Source organism: Aythya ferina (genome assembly GCF_964211825.1).
Source record: "Aythya ferina genome assembly, chromosome: 9".
NCBI lineage: Eukaryota > Metazoa > Chordata > Aves > Anseriformes > Anatidae > Aythya > Aythya ferina.
This window is the reverse complement of record NC_140305.1, coordinates 19,840,611-19,854,184: the sequence shown is the minus strand read 5'-3', so window position 1 is coordinate 19,854,184 and position 13,574 is coordinate 19,840,611. Positions and strand designations below refer to the sequence as shown.

At 39.7% G+C, this 13,574-nt stretch overlaps 1 protein-coding gene across 7 annotated transcripts in view; it reads left to right on the top strand.

Annotated features, from left to right (window-relative positions):
- Positions 1–11,994: 11,994 nt before the first annotated feature.
- The window catches only part of ATP11B (ATPase phospholipid transporting 11B (putative)), a 61,403-nt gene continuing 59,823 nt past the window's right edge, over positions 11,995–13,574 (top strand). For all 7 annotated transcript variants that reach the window (XM_084528777.1, XM_084528776.1, XM_084528774.1 and 4 more), the window contains exon 1: positions 11,995–12,258. In XM_084528777.1, coding sequence (XP_084384903.1) covers positions 12,232–12,258 — 27 coding nt within the window. In that variant the 5' untranslated portion in view covers positions 11,995–12,231. The remainder of the gene's footprint in view (positions 12,259–13,574) is intronic.

Genomic DNA, 13,574 nt, shown 5'->3' with positions numbered 1-13,574 from the left:
TTAGAGCTTGAGGATGACAGAAGGAGATTTGCTTCCATGGATGTTAGATTTGATCTCCTATGAGACTGCCTCTCTCTATCTCCACATCATTTATTTCTCTTTCCCCCTCCAGTTCAAGCATTATTGTTCAGCCTCTATTAAAAATGAAAAAAGAAAAAATAAAAAGTGATGATTTTTTCTCCAGTAAATATGGATCTGTCAGTTTATTATTATCATTATTATTATTTCTTTTACTTTTTTACATTGCTCTTATCCTAGTAGCATCATTTTACCACAACAGAAATGTATACACTACAGCTGCAGCCTTAGCTATTTGATCTTATATAGTACAGTGTATCCACGTACCAATTTGTAACACATCCTAAGTCTTGTGGAATTACCTCAACGTGTAGAATTACATTTGTGTCATATTTATTTAATGATAGATTTGCTAACACAGCACCTTACAAATAGAATTGCAGACTGCATTGCAATCAATCACTATACCCAAACTTCTAGCAAACGGGATAGGATATCTGCCCAGATCATTCCTAGTCAGACAGCTGGGAGTAGTTTTAACTATGCACATCTGTGTGTGTTTAGTCATCTTTTTTAATGTAGCTAACAATCTCGTTTATAAGACTTTTTGGACGTGCATTAAATGCTTTTCTGTCTCCAACGTGCACTACTAAATGAAGACTGATGTCTTCTCTAGACTTGGAACAAAACTGATGGAAATTTGGTGGGTTCTCAGAAGTCTGGGCCTCTATGTAATTAGGTAAAAAATTCAGTTTCCAGCTAGAGCTGAATTTCTTCTGAGCCTTTGTGTGCATGTCCTTGGAGATGGATTTAGAGAGGTTTCTGCTTAAAAAAGGCGGTGTTGAGGTTACCACCTTCTGGCAATGCCTTTCTGGGATGTTTGTAGCTGCAGTTAAGGCTCTGACCTGCTGTCAGACTGGAGTGTATTCTGCTCACCCTCACATCACATATGCCTTCAGGCACATTCATAAGAGAATCCTTTTCCTCTATGGTATGTTCAGATAAAACAGCTCCTGGTGTTTTATCATGTCTGGAAACCCAAGGGTCTGAATTTTACACCCCTACTGTGACTTCACTGGCTTACCTAGACTTCTTCCTGGATGACCACCATTCTTAAATACATTCAAAATATATAAGTACACCTTTGTCTCCATGAACTTTAACAGAGCTTCCTTGGTTGGAAAACCATTTTATTTAATTTGTGTTTTTAATAGTCATTTGGAATCTGGGAGTACTTGAGATATAAAAACAACTGTTTTTCCACCATTAAATATATTTTAATCCATTACAGAACTGTATCTTGAATGTTTTGGATATAAGTGGCAGAAACATTTCCTAAAAGTTGAGGCAACCAAAAGAAATCTGGTGTACTTTAAGACACTGATACAAACTATAACATTGTCAAATAAATTAATGATTCGGTATATAATCAATGACTGACACAGGATTAATTCTAGCCACCACTGGAGTCATCCTTCACCATAACTAATATTAATGTCCTTTCTTCACAGTTCTGGATGAAAAATAAAATGAGTATAAAAAATGACAGTGTTTCTTCGGCTTTAAAGGTAACATTCATATTGTCATTACAATCTCCAACTGTCATAAATCAAACAAGATGTGCATCAGTTCATTTCTGTGTACACTTCTTGCTTTATGGTTAAAAGACTTTATTCTTCAGAACTGCCCGGACAGAAAACTTTAGCTACTCAACTATTTGAGAGCTTTCCTGTTATAGGAGATACTAACAGAAACTGTTGCTCAGCTGTATACTGTTATTGTCACTCTAAAGGGCACTGGCACCTGAAAAATATCTGACAAATTGACAACTTGACAGGGACATGAGATGGTGAATTAATCTACCTTGGCAGAAGGCTGTTGGTGAATATTTAAATAGGTTAACAGTCAACATTAAAGCCCTGAAACCAAATACGGGCTGGCAGGAGAAGAGAACAGGTAAATCTGATATCTAAATTATACTCTTAGTAGTGTTCTTTAACCTCACAATGAAAATCAGATTCTCAAATCTGAACTAAAAGAGTTATAATCTTTCCTTATGTATTCTTTGCTGAGCAATAGTTTTTCTATTAAAATGGATTTTTTCCTTTAATTTATGTGTGCTTTCATATAGCCAATTTCCAACTTCCTTATACAGCTAAAAGATACATGGGTTGAAACAGAAAGATAGGTAAATTCAAGAAAGAAAAATCCACTTAACCTATTAAGAATAAATAAACCATATTTGAATTGGTTTTAATAAAAATTTGAATGTGCTCATAGGTCCCTCCATTTCTCTGATCATTATCCCGAAATGTCATGAGAAATATGTGCTGTCTGACAACATATGACTGACAGACACGGTAGTTTTACAGCCTAGATTTGTATTCCTGAGGGTTGCGTAAATCCAACACCTAGCTGGAAATACAACAAAATGAGAAAAAGTGAAAAAGGAACATAAGGGATCTTAGCAACTGTGTGGATGATCTAACCACAACTGTTAACTGCTGTACTTTCTGGGTCACCTGCAATATCTTTTTGGCAATAAACAGAAGGGCTAACTCAGCTGGCACCACATACCTTTACCTTGCAGAATATCATTGAAAATGCACAAGTTGGGCAATGCACTTTGTTGTTTCAGGTACTTTCAGGTGGCATTTCTCCAAAGAGATGACACAGTTCAATAACAACTGTTTTAGCCATCTGTGTGCTCTGTAATAAATTCTTTGACTATCCCAAAATCTTGTTTATCTCAAGAAATGCTCCAGGGCATTGAAAACTGTTTTCTATGGATAACTCAAATCCAGGTTAATAATAAGAATTGGTGCTGGTCAAATCAATTTTCATTGTGAAAATGTAAAAGTGGTTCTTGTGGGAATCTCTTCTGGGTCCAATACTAATCAGTATCTTCATTAAGTATTCAGATTAGGGAATACTGTTTTACTGTATTTGCAGATGCTACCAAGGTGGGAGGCATTTTGAAGGTGAGCAGAACTCAAAACATCAGTAAACATCTTGGTAAACTAGATAAATAGTCTGAGTAGTGAGTAGTTCTAAAAAAAAAAAAAAAAAAAAAAAAAAAAAAAAAAAGCAATCAATGACAAAATAGAAATTAGTCAAGAATAATAAATTGCATGAATATTAGGTATAACTTGTCTGCAGGGAAAAACGGTCAAACATGTCATACATTCACCAGTAGTCAGCAGAGTAATAGTTATGGGGGAAAAAAAAAATCTTGTTATGTCTTATACAAATGTACGCAAGATAAGTGAAATGATTTTTCCATTCTGTGCAGCACAGATAAGGCCTCAATTAAAGTATCAGCTTTGTTTGGTACTTGCCAGTTTGGAAAGGAGGTGACCAGCTAGTAAGTCCAGATGAGAGCAGGTAGGAGTGTGGGGCTGGAAGACCTGTGTCCATTTTATTTTCTAGAATACAGTTGCTTAACTCAAAACTGATTTCCATGATGTTGAAGTATCTGAATGTCTTTTTGTGAAATTATCACAGAATGAACAAACAGAGCAAAACAAAAGGAAATTATTATTTAAAAACTAGGAAATGCTATTGTTGTGTTTGCTATTGCTCCTCATCTAATAATATATGTTTGAGTACTGTATGCTGAGTTGCTCCCTTACATTTCAGCATGGGGCTATAGTATCAGCCATGAAATCTATGGAGTATCAAGTGGCTAGTAAGTTCATTATTCAGAAGTCTGTACTGTTAACCGTAATCTCATATTAGACTTGAAGCCTCCATATAATTAATACAAGTAATCCTGCCACCTGATCCATCATTATCACCATGATGCTACAGTCCCAGTTGTGAAATCAAGAAGCCTGATTTGTGTGGAAAGTGCAATAGCAGTAATTAAATTAATCGGTGTTACTAGAAAAGAAGATCAACACCTGAGTTCTTATTAACATTGTCAGGCACCAAGTTTTTGACTGCCTGTGTTCTTTTAGCCTCTGACCAGATAATATTAAATCTCACAACACTAAAGGTTAGTTATGCAAGGCAAAAGAACACTTAGTTCATCTATGTGGATTCCACAGAAAGAATTATTATAAATACACATTTCAATTTGTAAATGCACTTACAGTGATTGTGTTGGTTTTCTTACAGATATATTTTAGCAAACATGGGTAGGCACAGGTATTCATGGGTAGGCACAATAGCAAACAAACAATAAATAAATAAATAAAAAGAAATGAACCCAGAGAATATTTGCAGTACCCTTACTCACCATTTTATAAATGTGTATATGCTCTGTTTAAAAATTTTATATATATATGTGTGTGTGTGTGTGTGTGTGTGTGTGTGTGTTCTAGCAAGCAAGAAAAAGATGGGATAATATATCAAACGTAAAACAGCTCTTTCAGTACTTTCAAAGAATAACTTGGGTAATATCTACAGAGCAGGGATAAGCCTCCAGTGGCCTAGCACTGTTCCCACTCAAGTTAATGCAAACTCAGTCATTTATTTCAGCCAGACAATCTCATAGCTATTTTAGCAATTAGGTTCATGTAATGAATTAATTGCATAAAATTATAAGCAATTGGTAGACAAATACAAAGAAATGAAATTAACTGGATAAATTATATGCTGTGAACCACTTATCTGTAATGCTTAGCTTTTGCTACGGTGAAGTTTTTCAAATAAATGATACAATTCAATAAAAGGGATTTTTTCATTGAAATTAAAAAAAAAAAAAAAAAAAAAAAGCCATAAGGTTATTTAATTGATATGTGAATGATTTTATAAAGTTTTTGGTGTATTTTTATGAAGCTTGTAAAATCCTAAACATCTTCTGGAAATACATCACAAAACACACAATTATCAGTGCCCTCTCCCTTGCTCTTACGAGTCTAGCATTTAAGCCTGTCCAGGATCATGTCCCTTCTGGTTATTATTCACTGAGCCAGTGAATCATCTCTCATTATACCAGTGCCACCAACCCTACAGTAAAATCAGAAACAAGGTCACGTTGCTCACAGAGAATTTAGTGCTCTAAAGCTAGAATTGATCTATTACATTAGTTTGTTTATAGTTATCTTTGGTATCTTCTAGCTACATTGAACTATGGATTGTAGACATATCCTCAGCCAGCCTCTACAGATATTAATAAAACAGTGAAAACTATTGGTATTCAAGTTAGGACAGAGTCAAAAATGTTTAAGGACTTCTAGATTTTTTTTTTCCAATAGGTAATTCTGCAGGGTGAAGCTCAACATCTCACAAGACTGGGCCCCAATATAGCAATAGCATCAGTAAAGTACCTTTGCAGTGATCAAACATACAGTACCATAAAGAAGCTGACAGAAGGCTACAAACTGGACCTCTCATTCTATGACAACCATTATCAACTAAAAACTTCTGCTTTCAGAAAGAGACAGGAGATTAGGAAAGGAAAATAAAAATATGCAGGGAAATCACCAAATATGGGAGACTTATAGAATTACAGCTGCAGCAGACCTAGATGGAGAAAGTGAGATAGCAGAAAAAGGATTAGGATTAGGATTGCTTATGCACTTATATAACATTTGTTCTAAATTTGATTACAGTACTCAGTAAAATGAGAGCTCAGTATTCATCATGCACAGCACAACATTTCACATGTCGGGATCATCATTTGCATTTGCAAAAATAATTAGGAATCATCTGTAAAATGTTCTAATTATATTAATCAGCCAATGTTTTGCTGTACTTTGAAGACATTAAGCATTGTAAGAACTTCAGATGCAGCAGCCATATGTTTCTTTGTCTCATATGGCTGCAGGAACATCATCTGTCATGTTCACAGCTATTTTTTATTTTGTTGGCTTCAGAGATTGCAAACATCCTTGCATGATAGTTACATTACTGCACCCTATTTCAAGAGAAGAATATCAGAAATGGATTTTTGAAAGTAAAATTATGAGTACCCAGTTTCAGATTTACAAAGCTTCAGTTTAAGAAGGACTAAACACTTCCTGTGATTTTTATTCATTGCTGTGGTTAGTTATGAAGCTTGACTCTGAAATTATAGGCAGGTTTTTGAAACTCTGAGTGTATGTGACTTTCTTGTAGCTCAGCCAAAATTGCAGTGTGTTGGTCTTGCGGTATCTGTAGTATCATAATCTGTCATTAGACTATATATATATATATATATATATATATATACACTTTAAAACCAGCTCGTTATACAAAATACAACTTGTGCTAAAAACCGTCTTTTAATTACAGCACTCCATCCTAAAAGACAGAAAAGTCCCATTCCCCAAGAACAGCATGTATAACCACACTTCAGGATGCTGACACCAAAATAAAGAGGAGGAAAACAAAAAATATCCAAAAAACCCCACCCCACCTTACCACAGTTACTATTCAGAATACATCAGTGCTAACCTAAAGTAAATTACAAGAGCCTGGAGGTGAGGATAGCGTGCCTGAAGTGCACAAACCAGCATGGGGTGCAGCAAGGGCCAGGAACTCCCATGGGGATACTGGAGGGACCCCAGACTAACAGGGCAGGACTGTACTGGCCAGATGCATCCCACTGCATCCTACCGTATCATTAGGTAAGGATGTACAGCCCCAGACTGAGCTGAAATGAAGTCCCCAGGCCCATGGGCAGGATGGGGAGAGGCTCTGGGGGTGCTGCTGAGGTCCATGGAGGTCTATTAACACCCTCAGGACCCTGAGGGAGTGAGAGAGGTGTACAGCTGTTTGGAGATGGTATGGCATTGCATGGCATTGCTGGTGATGCACCTACACCTCTACCAGCTAGTGGTATGATTCATTCACAATTTCTGAAGTGCAAAAAACTTTACTGTAAACATTGTACTGGAAGGAAGAAGTATTTTTGCCAGCTTATTTTGTTTGTCAAATGCTGTTGATAAATGCTTTTGCTGTATAAAATGCATCTCTTTTAGAAAAACCAGCTATGCTGTACAGCCTCTAGTGTTGAGTAAGTGCAAGCTAGTGACTTTGTCTTGAGCTGTGAGACCTCATACCCACTGATATAACTGAAACTTGTGTTCGTGGCCAACGTTGGCAAAGATCTCATATTTTGTCCTTTAAAGCCCAAGGTGACTGTATCAGTTTTAGATGAGGCACTGGAATTTTCTTTACCACTCGAAGCTGTCTCTGCCTTGTTTGCTGAGGCATTTGCTTAACTCTAGACCCACTGGAGCCCTGTGTTTTTGTCACAGATGTTCCCGAAGGAGGGAGTAACCATTATTTTTTTAAGGTTACACAAAGCAGACACAGAGTTGGTCACCATCCATCAGCTTAATCTCCCACACTCCTGAGAAAGGGACAGATTCACCTGTTTCAGGGAATATCCTGTCACTTGCCAGTGATGCGTATGCTGAAATGGTGGTGAGTTGGTGGAAAACATTGAATGAAGGCACTCCCAAGTTGTTTTGCCTTTATCCTTGGATGAGGTGAGAGAAGAGCCTTGAAGAACTTATGTAATCACAGCCCATTGTGGCTGGAAGCGTTAAGATCCATAGGCACCCAAGTCAGGTTTTCAGTACTCAGGTTGACTACAAGCCAGCCAACACCACAGCAAGAAATATCTTGAGGAACTTTGTAATTTGAGTGTAGTATAGGAACGTCTGAGCTAGTTTTATATGAGCTACCTCAAACACTAGAAAAGTTGAGCCCTGGAAACATAAAAACTGTAGTATAGATGTACCCTTAGTTAGGACAAGCTTACTTCACATCTAAATCCTAATGGGATTTAGAGGGGGGGGAAAAAAAAAAAAAAAAAAGCTCTTTCCCACTTATGTGACTTGTACAGTGACTTGTACAGTTTGCACCAGAAGGTGCTCTCAGAAAACCTCCATCAAATTTAGTAGATCGAACAGTCCTCAAGGACACAGGAAACACAGATGTTCAACCTCTACATGAGGGTGTTTGAAATCCTATATCCCGCTACCCAGAGAATTTCCTAATTAGCAGATTTTACACTGTTTTGCATTAAGCTGTTAAGGCAAGAATGAGTGTCTAGAGCAGTAAACAGAATTTATCTATACCTTTCCCATAAGATCTCAAGCTGCTTTTGAAAGTAACGTGCCTAGGTGTGTCAGTGTTTGTATTACAGTAGTCAGGGTGGTGTCCTAGGAGAGTAGTGTCAAGAGACCTACACACTCCTAACTGTGTCTGAGCATTTCTATTTTATTCATTTATTATTTATTTAATTTTAGGAATTCAATCTTTTATTACCTACCCAGTGTGCTCTGGAGCACTGGGTCGCGTGGCAGGAAGCGTGTTCTTAATTGAGATGCTACAAAGCAGGAAAAAGCCTTCCTGGTAAAAGATATTATTAGACAAGTGTTTATTAAGTAATCCCAACTGTGAGATGCATTCTTTTATGCCTGGCAAGTTTTTACAAGGGCTACATATGGATGTGTCCAATAATCACTTGATCAAATAAATTACAAAAGTAAATTCTTATAAGAGGATGGGCATACAAATGAAGTAGTTGGAAAAGTGTTTTTTAGGAGACAGGGAAATAATTTTAAACTTGGTTAGACTTGTTTCTGGAGAACATCTGAGGTCTTGGCAGAATAAGAGGTCTGAAGCATGTTTTTGTTATTAAAAAGGTTTTACCTAACTGTTTCAGACAGGAGAGTTCTGTTAATTCCCATTCACTCACAATACATTAACTTCTTCAATTTTCCTTTATGTTAATTATATAAAATTAAGCAAAGGGCACACTTTAAATGTTCAGTAGAAGCTGAAGACTTGTAAACAGAGCTTTCAAGTGAAAAGGAAAAGCAATAATAGAAGGATGAGGTTTTACATTAGGATCCAGCTTGTAATCCAAAGAATGTGTAGCAAGAAGAAATAAAAAAATAATGCACTTTTGTTTAGCTCTAGTAACAGTCTTGGAAACATCACCTTTTAGCATGTACATACTGTAATTTGATCTGATCTTATCTCTTGCAGGGTACAAAAAAGGAATAACAAATCATACACAAGGTTTGCCTTTAAAAAGCTCAGTTCATTTTCTAAGATACCTTTACTTTTCTCATGAAGACTGGTTGCTCTAGGCTAGAATTCACATGTGTGTTTAGATGAAGGGCGTTGTGACTGAGAATAAGCCACTGATTATCTATATATAATTGGTACTTCAGCCAATGAGTGAATGTCTGTGGAATAAAGATGCCTAGAAGAAACTCTGTGTTCCTTAGACACCTCTTTTCTCTACAGCTTAGAAACAAAATGGGCATTTTCTAGTTAGCATACATTTTTAATTCACAGCATAGTTACAGAAGTATAAATGCATAGATTAAAATACTCATTTAAATAAATGACAAAATAATAAAAACTCAAAATAACAAGTGGTAGGAATTCTCCACCAGGAAAATAGTGAACTCTAAGGAGCTGTTACTTGTCCTTTGTGACACAGACCTACATCCCTGCTCCCGTCCTCTTAGTGGTTTTGTTTCTTCATTTGTTTGCTTTCTGTTTGGCCCCATAGGACACAGGTGCTCCCTGGCTGCATTGCAAAACCTGGGCTGCCTTCCTGCCACGTGACCCAGTGCTCCAGACCACACAGGCCTGTTTGCTAATGTGTGCTTCATTTGCATTGCAGCAGCAAACTGGGATATGGCTGGTGCATCCAGGGATGTGGCAGGGGAAAAGGTTCAGCTACAGTGCTCTTTCAAGTTTTTAAAGGCTGGAGGCCATTCACCTTCTGGCATCAGCGCTGCACATCACTGTATGACCTTACATGCTGTATGGAGCCGTATGGCTTGCCAACACTTCACCAGTTCCCACTGAAGAATAGCCCCCAAACACCACTGAAGAATAATGGAAATATATGAATGCACAAGAGAAAGCCCAGGGAGTAAGGTTCATGCTTGCATGTTCAGGAAATGGTTCTGTGGTTTCCAATGTTTAATTTTATAAACCTAGATATAGTGCAATTGATTAAATAAGAATTAATCATGCACATATAATTAAAAGCTTACTGGACCTAATGTTTGTGTGTGCTTCTATATTTGTGTACACATTTTTATATCAGACAACATTTGTGTCCTCATCTTGCTAAACAAACATCTGAAATCATTGCTCTTGTGGATATTTAACTGGAAATCTTGGAGTCTAATCAAGAAAGCCTTAGCAATGGTTTAAACCTAATCTTCAAATCTGAGGGTGATGTTTTTCTTTTGCAGTTGCTTTTTTTTTTCCTGTATAAGACAGCTGTGTGAATTCAGGTGAGACTTCAGTGTAACATTTTAAAGTGGGGTGTCCGATATGGGAACCTTTTTACTTAAAGACAGTTGACCTTTGATTTGATAAGTACTGGAATGTTACTGGTGCATCAATATCTAAGTTGGCTATTCTGCTTCCCTTTTTTTCTCCTGAAAACTACCTCTCAAGGGTTATATGAAACGTCATAAATGTCTAGCATGGGCTTTGGAACAATTTAAAAGGTGCAAAGTTTCACTAGCAAGAATGCTAAGCAAGGATACTCTTCTAATAGAATTTTGCCGTATATCAGAAAGAAATGGGGTCAGGGTCTTCTGTGGCACACAGCAAAATAGCTTCATCCTATCCATATACTTTCATCCACTAAAATATATATTTTTGAAATGAAAAATATAGACCACAAAGTTCAAACCATTCATAAATTGCTTTCAGGTTTTGTCTAGTGCAATAGTACTATTACAGCAACGTGGAACAGGAAGCACAAAGTAGCTTTACGTAATGCAACCATGAGCAGTGGAAATACAGGCTTGAAGAAAGTGCAACTCAAATTTAAATTTGGCAGGGACACAGCAGCAAATATACTTACACTTCAGAGAAATGGCATGCGATTTTTAGAGTCTTGTGGTCAGGATGCTGTTTTTTATCTTATCAGCAAGGAGGAGCAGGAGAATAGTGAGTGTATCAGCCAAGCTTTGGCTGGAGGCCATCCTCCAGGCAGTGTGCCACAGCTATGAAATCACTCTGTTATTTTAGACTTCACATTAGATGAATAGGGTAGTGCAAGCTGTTTGAAACTCAGCTTTGATGTATTTAAATGTTTTGAAATAATGGCTAGCATTTAATATGGAGTTTTGCTAACATTAGCTTTCATAAGTGCCTGATAGAAACAGTCTTATTCCCTACTGTTTAAGGGCACTTCTCTAATTAAATGCAGATGCTTAAACGATAAGCATTCACCACAAGATTCAGTTGTTCAGACGTTATATCATCCATCTTAAAGGCTGAATTATATCCCAAATTTCAAACTGTACACTAAATACTACATAAGCTCTATGACAGATATGATGGTGATTTGTTGCTATCTGACATAATTAGCTGGAAGCAAATGTGGATGGGAGGAATAGTATTCTGATCCTCACACTAAGCAAGACTTTTCGTTAAGTCAGTGTCAAATTTGTCCCTGACTTTAGTGGCAACAGTATTTGGTCACAAATACCCAGGTCTTTCCTGCTTAAAGTAATCTCCTTTAATTCTTAGCATGCTGGCCTAGAGGCTGCAGGCCTGTCGGTGTCGGAACCATTTGAGGCTGAACAGTTTTGTTTTCACAAGTGGTTGCTCTTTCAGAGCAAAATGGAAGCCATGGAAGAGATCACTGCCAGGCAGCAACACCTTCCACCACCCAATTTTAACCGAAGAGTGGCTTAGCACAGTGCTGCCAGGATCACAAAAAGAGAGAGGAAAGCGCCAAATCCTTCCAGCACGCGTAGCTCGCTTTGAGATGCCAACACACCGCGTGCTGCCTTCTTCAGTTTAAATCACCCATCACCAGGCAGAGATTACATAAACACACAACCCCTTTCCAAAGCCTTTATTTTACATCACGCGCTTATTTTTCCACAAGAAAACAAAGACAAAAACGACGAAGCCGCAGAGTATTCTTCACACTTCGTTACAAATAACGACGCTGGGGGGTACGGGCTCGGCCTCCCCTTCCTCCCCGCCTGCCTCCCCTCAGCGCCCTCCCGCGCGCGTCACTTCCCGAGGGCGGGCCGCAGCGCCGCCAGCCGCCGGGGCTCAGTGGCGGCCCTGAGATGGCGGCCGCGGGGCAGCGGCAGCAGCAGCGGCGGAGGCTCGGGGCGCCGAGGGGGCTGCGCCGCTCCTAATCGGCGTCGGGCCCCCGTGCCATGGGGACGAGCCGCGGCGGGCGGCTGGCCTGAGGCGGCGACAGCGGAGGGCGCGGTGACAGCCCAGCGGGGGGCCCCGCCGCGGGGGCCGCGACCCGCGCCGCCGGGGATGTGGCGGTGGGTCCGGCAGCAGCTGGTAGGTGCCGGGGGGCCGTGAGGAGAGGTCTGAGGGGGGTCGTGAGGAAAAGAGGCCGGGACTGGGGGCGGCAGCTTGAAGGAGTGGGGGTCCTGGTCCTGCCGGGATGGGTACGGGGGGCTGCAAGGCGGAGCTGCGGGCTCCCTCACAGCTTCTTGTGATTTTTAACGTGCTCATCGATTTTAACAAGATCCTGGGCTTTTGGGGAGGTTTTGGTGTTAGGGTATTTTCGGGTGGTGGTCTTTATTTTCATTTTTTTCTCTTGAAACCACGCTGGCGCTGAGGAAAGCGCGTTGCCTTACCTGGGGGCCCCTTCGGGAGGGCTCCCCCCCAAACTTCTTTTCACGGAAGAATGACGGGGCCTTTTGCTGCACCGGCACTTTTCCTCGCTTCCTCCTTCACGTTGCGAAATCGTGAAAGGCTTTCCACCTGCCGGGCCGGCGTCGCACTTCTACCTGAGAGCCGGGCAGCCTCAGCGCTGTGGGTGTGCACGGCTTGGAAAGTGACGAGAAATGGAGCAAAACGCGACCGAAGAGGCTGTGCAGGGGGGAAAGCCCTGGAGAGAGTGGCTGCTCAAGGCTTGGAAAGTGACGAGAAATGGAGCAAAACGTGACAGAGGAGGCTTTTCAGGGGGAAAACCCTCGAGAGCGGCTGCGGTCAGAGGCTGCCTCGCTTCTGATGGGTGCCGCTGGGCGTGCGGGTGCTGCGTGGCCAGGGCAGAGCCGTGCAGCCGTGGCAGGGAGATGCATCGCCTTTGGCAGTTGTGATCGAAGTGCTGGCTGGCTTCCTGCCCCTCTCTGGTATTTCCTCACGGAGAGAAATTATGGCTAAAAGCTCCATTTACAAACTTTTTTTTTTAATATATATATATTTGTTAGAGTTGCTTTACATCAAAGATGTTGCCCAATTTTGTCCAAAAACTTACATTAATTATGCTCTTATATTTCAGTGGCAAAGATATTTGTCTCACTAGTGATTTATTTAATTTGTTACATCACTTTTTATAAAAATTGATTTATTTTTTTTCCATTCTTCCCCTATCTCCGCTACCATGGTCCAAAGCAAAGCCAAAAGCTTTTGAGTACATTCACTGAGGGTTTGAAAATTACTTTATAGTCCTTTAAAAAACACAGCACTGTTAGAGATCCGTGTCTGAAGCACAGAACTTGTGGTGACGGTCTCAATGCCAGCTTGAGAGTGCTCTCTGGGTTGGTGTGACACCAAGGTTTATTGACCTGGAAATTAATTACTCTATCCGAGCTCTGACAGCACTTTTCTGTTCTGTTACAGTCGTGCACATGCTCTTCTGAATAAAG